Below are 6000 nucleotides of genomic sequence, written 5' to 3'. Positions count from 1 at the left end.
TACGTCTACGTTACCTACGTTTAGTTTCAGCAGTAGAACTATTTATAAAACTAACAATAGTGGTCTCGAAATTCTCTCTATTAAGAAAGCAACTACTTGTTGTAGTAGTACTAAACCACAACTAATACCAACACCAATAAAACTTCATAAAATTATTAGCTAAATCGGAAAATTAAAGCGCTCACTGGAACACTCCACGAAGTTGAAACACTGAATGAAAATTTTACTGAAGTAGTTCACTAGAAACAATAAGAAACGTCAGCTGAAAACTAAAGCACGAAATTTACTAAGAGACTTCAACGCACAGAAAACTTTAAAAAACACAGCTATCGAAAGTTTCCAATAGTTTATTAAATCATTATTTCGCCACAAACAGCACGAAACACTGCTGAAAACTATTAAATTTGATAACTGTATAGCGGTGCGCAAATAACTTTGTCAGTACTTAGCTTGCGGGTGACTTTGCCCCCGCTGCTGGAAGAAGTGCCATTGATGATTCGAAGTGTTATGTGGCTGCTACATGATCGTGCTCCAGCTCACTTCACCGTTAACGTCCAGAAGCATCTCAGCGCGTCTTCGCTGGTCGATGGATTGAACGGGGAGGTCAAGTTGCGTGGTCTGCTCGTTCACCGGATATCAACCGCAAGATTTCTGCTTATGGTCCCATTTCAAAATTTCTAAAGCCCATTCCAGATGTCTAGCCACTGGAGTAGCATATTCATGCTGCCTTTGACATTACTCGCTTGCGTGTGGCCGATGCGAGCGTGTGAGACAGAACATACTACGGCGCGTACACGCATGCATTGAGGCACATGGAGACTATTTTCAACACGTACAGTAACTGCGGCTGCATGGTACAGCGCGTATTATACCTTAGTCTCTGTAACAATGTATGACTGAATAAACGGTCTCTAACATGGAAACCATGCCTTTCCGGACATAAGTTGATTAGACCTTTTTTGTTCCGTATCCTCTCATCGATCAATCCCCAGAGTTCGTGCACAGTGGAAAAAATCACCCTGTACACAGTCACCTTTCACTAAGCTGATTAAACAATTGCGTCTGTTTCTAATCTCACCGCTTTGTGGGATAATTTTAACTTTTGGGCGTAACTGATGTTAATGCCTAAACATTCCAAAAGAATAAGCTTTCGATTCTGCTAAAGACATGAGACAGTGAGTGGGAGACTTAAAGCCCTCCTCTTCTGTTGTTCACTCTCTTTGTCGTTCTTCATAGCAGTTGTCCTGGTTATAATGCATACATCTGACCAGAACAGGATGAATGAATCAGAGGGATATTGCAAAACAAGTTATAGAAACCAATGACTTTTCATTGATAACCTATAAAGAGCAGACTATAGGTAAGCTTACCCCTGCTGACAGAACCAGAGAATAATTTTAGTACTGGGAGCTGAAAAATTATTTGCCGTAAATATGTTTATAGCATCCTATAATTCACAACAATTGTTGCTTTACCACTGTAATCGATCCTAGATTGCGAGAAAACAGCGCTCTAACATTTGGAAGCTAACTTTCTATCAGCAGACGGAGCAGCAAAGCACATAGATGAAATTGACGCAGTTGAAAACCTTACTGGCAGTAGGCAATTATGATCTACGATTCTTCGACAGAACTACTCGCATCGTCAAAAACAACCACTATGTTATGCTACAAGCATTTTTAAGGATTCCATCTGTGGGGTATACTTGTTACTGAGATAATTTATTGTCAGGCGTAGTTATTGAAATACATTAGAATGTTTAGTATTTGTGAAATAACGCCATTCTCTTACTGATACGAAACAGTGCCGTAGTGCATGTAACTGGCGCTGGGCCACAACACTTTATTGGCGCCTCACCCCCCCCCCCCCCACTTCCCCCCACTCTTACCTACGCTCGGGATACGGCACTACAGTTCACTGTCGCCCCACCCTCCTCCAGTACCACATAGACTAATAAAACATATAGAATTTGCTCTAATAATAATATATTTTCCGGAAAATCTTATTTGAGTTTGTGACCATTTGGCGCCCCTCTGCAAGTGGCAGAGACCTTATTGCCACGCCGCCCCCCCCCCCACCTTTCCCCACCCTACGCCACTGATAACATCATATTTGAGATGCACTTTTGGGCCCGACCACTATTTGCCAAGGTAAATCTGCACGGCGGACGCAGCCTTAGTTGGTTAAAATCGCAGTAGTGACAGGAAATATCAGTTAGGGATGTGCGATGTTGCCAATTTATCGATGCTGGTTTAGATTTCATCATCGATGCATAAACATCAATGGGTGATAACAATCTACCACAAAACAGTGATTATAAATGTTGAATACCTGTATAGCTTGGCGAAAAAAGCAACATACAGATACATCAAATTTCATATTTATTAATCAAGCGTGATCCAAGTATGAACTGACTCTTACTGGTCACAACACATTCATTATAACATTGAATTTTTCTCCATTTTTAGTGCGTTTAGTAACAACATAAATGCTACAATAACAAAAAATGAAGTAGCACCATGCTGACATGACTCGTCAGCGGATGTTACCTTTTCTGTGGTCCTTGGGAGAATACGACGTTCCTTCATTGCTGTATCATTTTGTAATCTTCTTAAATGTTAACACAGACCACGTGAAAATGAAGGAGAGTTGAAAGTATTTTTTGTTCGTAATAATTATCTATAACAATGGCAGACGTAAAATGTAAAATTATTCGAGAACTAATACAACACAAACATCTAATAAACTTAATTGTGGATGCTTTGGCTTCCTTTATACAAATACTTGTATTTACAGAGATCAAATCTAATCTTATGTGTTTTTTGCCATTAAAGATATTTCAAAAAGAAACAGCATACACTATATACCACGAAAGAATTACCTGAAACAACATTGAAAGGCAATTTCCACGCTTAGCTCTAACAACAGCCGATGTTCTTGCTTTAGTTCGTTGAGAACTGTTGCTGGTCCACTCTCCTCTTCAGGCCAGCGATTAAGAAATCACAACATCTAAGATCGATATTTTATCCTTAACGTCATTGTTTCGTTGTGTCAAAGACATCATTATCGATTTTCTAGCTTCGAGTTTTAAACTCTAATTTTTAAACATCGACTTATCATCGGATATCCCTAATGTCAACACCTGAATAAGTATGGAAACATCAGAGAGGCGACAGTTAATAGTTCCTAACCATCAGATAGCATCCGACGTCATGAATTAAATTCCGAACCATAGTGCAAAACATGAACACAACGTTATTCTCCACAAACGCTTCTTAGTGTATCGGTTGTGGAGTCCACAAGGTCGAACATGGATAAAATAATACTGCTTATTAGAATATTCACATTATACACCGACGACACCGACGCACCATACCGACAGTGTGAGGGAACCCACTGGCAAACATCTTCTGCACGATTTGTCAACATATCCTGGCACTGAATACAAATAGAATTTTTAATGGTCATTACATATAAGGCAAGAAAAAAATTTCGGTAAGGAATCAATCATTCAGAAAATAAGAGGCGGAAGGTGTCGGCGAAGACACTCAGATAGCGTTATCAGTGCTGTTTTCTGGACTAGCCAGAGAGCAGACGTGTATCGTCCTGAAGGAGGCGGAAGATAAAATGCCGATGATTGCAAAATTAAATTTTTATCTCACCGACGCATAACAGCTTTTATTTTTTGCGCATTATTTCTTGAATGCCACGTAACACGAGAGGCGCTGTTTCACGTCGAGATAAGTCCGTGAAGTATATAATCACTACCGGATGACAAACGAATGCAGAGTGTTGTCACAAGATCAGCACATCGGTAACTATTACGGCAAGACCAGTGCAAACTTGTAAAATGAGAGGTAGGTATCAGTGTTTCTTACAGTTGATTAACTAGGAAGCGAAATGACTATGTATCCGCTCAGGTGCTGTCCTAAGTGGGTGGCAGACACAGAACTATTCAGTGTCAGAATAAACCGATTATATGTGGGGAAAGTATTGATACTAGATTGTTGATAACTTCCGCTGCGAATGGTATGTTGAATGGAAACAAACAAGGTCGATAAAATTTTACATTGGACTAGAAATTACTCGAATAGTGGAACAATTACTTAAGGACAGGAGGACTGTTAGCTTATACCGTCGTCTGTACATCCCATTGTCATAAATCACAATTTCAGACAGCCGGCCGTTCTGCACACGACAAACTGAGTAGCGTTGCAATAAAGTCTGAGACAATGTCAGTGAAAACACGAACTGGGAGATTAATGCCGATTTTTTCGAGTCTCCTAAGCTCCAAGAATAAAAATAGAATGGGCTTCCTATCACGTCGCTGTGTTATCAATTAAATATGCCTACAACTGCAACGCTGGCAGGTCTCAGTAAATTAGTCCCTCCTACGATATTTTATTGGAAATATTTTTATAATTTATTACTTTTTTCTTTTTTGTGTCGAATTCCCTCAACTATGGACCAAGTACAATAATTACAACTATTTATTAATCTAGACGTCTTCTTTGCTCTTTAATTCCAATGTTTTTTTTTTCATTCTTCCTCTCCGCTGTTTCATCTGTTTCTCAGGCAAGATTCTTGCGCGCTTACTTTTATCTTGCCTTGAAATCCCCCTACGTTATCAATTTTGGTTTTGGATATTTCGCAGTTTTGGAATCTCACTCAGAAACATTCATTTCTTCTGGGACTTGTTGATCTTCATCTATGCAATTAATTTTTGTACTTTTTGTTATTGAAGTACTGAAATATTTACTTAGCTAGTATGCTTTCCCCCATGCATTTTATGTGTGCAAGGAAAATGGCGCTTCTTTCCTAAATGTTTGCATATAGATTTCTTTTGATTTCTTTTTCGCTCACTGCAATGTTTCTGTGTAAAAAGTTTGCTGGGGTTGGATGTTCCTTTATGGTTTGTCCTCGTCTGAGAATTAAAGTTCTGTTTTTAAACTCCGCTTTTTCTATTTACACGAACATGTTTCGACATCTATGTGAAAAACAGGTGTGAAAAATAAAGTGTGTACTTGCAATCCAAAAACATACCAAACGAAAGGTACACAAAAGAACGGAAATAGTAAGTACATGACATAAACTAAAACTACTCTCCAAAGAGTATTTCCATATTAATAATTCTTTAAGCAAATTTTTCAAACTGTTTTGCAGATGACATACTGTCAAACCATAGAAAAGCAAGCCAACCCGTACACATCCAATTTCGCAATTAATTTTCTCCATTGGGTCAGGCAGTCCGCATGCAAACGTTACAGCGAAAAGGATACGATTTTACCTAATTTCAGTGTTATCATGATCTCCACAATATGAAAATGTTCGCTCCTTGCTGCAGTCTCACAATTACACCGAAGGCTGTTAGTCGAATGGTCCATATCGCACACTCAACACAAAAGTTTGAGCGTTGCTGCTACAGAATTCTGATCATGGTTAAGGACGAGAACAGAATGCCTTTGTACTTCAGAAGCATGTGGAATCTTTGAAAGGAGCTCGCAACAAAGTGATCGTCATTTAACTGCTGTAATAATTTGTTACATAAGTAGATACAAAGTCAGTGTTCGCACTGATTCCCAACATGTGTAATTCCACAGTTCTCATCCGGAAAGAACGCTTACTATTGGGTATCGAGGACACGAAGCCAAAGTACTATGCTGTCTTACAAATTCTTATGTGAGCTAAATGAAAAAATGAGGACAAATTCAGTAAAAACAATAAAATAATACTTTTAAAGAATGATTCATAACGGAAAGAAAGAGCCATGTAAACATGAAGAAGAGTTCCAGTTTGCATTTATCAGGGGAAAAATGAAATAAATACAAGAAAACAGTAATGGGTCACAGGGAACGATGAATATGTGACATAAATATAGGGCGAGTCAGCTGCCCCTACATATGGATTTTATGCAATTTGCAGCACCTTCAGATACCACGCACAAGATTTTTTACCCTCTTGATCGCTATGCGCAAATTATTAGTCCTACAGAAAAAATTT

General features: G+C 38.8%; 1 protein-coding gene across 1 annotated transcript in view; it reads left to right on the top strand.

The window, feature by feature from the left end:
- The first annotated feature begins 3848 nt into the window (after positions 1–3848).
- The window catches only part of LOC126175360 (PE-PGRS family protein PE_PGRS5-like), a 343734-nt gene continuing 341582 nt past the window's right edge, over positions 3849–6000 (top strand). The window contains exon 1 of the mRNA XM_049922113.1: positions 3849–3857. Coding sequence (XP_049778070.1) covers positions 3851–3857 — 7 coding nt within the window. The 5' untranslated portion in view covers positions 3849–3850. The remainder of the gene's footprint in view (positions 3858–6000) is intronic.

The sequence above is a fragment of the Schistocerca cancellata genome, chromosome 3, assembly GCF_023864275.1.
Source record: "Schistocerca cancellata isolate TAMUIC-IGC-003103 chromosome 3, iqSchCanc2.1, whole genome shotgun sequence".
Classification (NCBI taxonomy): domain Eukaryota; kingdom Metazoa; phylum Arthropoda; class Insecta; order Orthoptera; family Acrididae; genus Schistocerca; species Schistocerca cancellata.
This window is presented reverse-complemented; position numbering and strand designations above follow the sequence as displayed.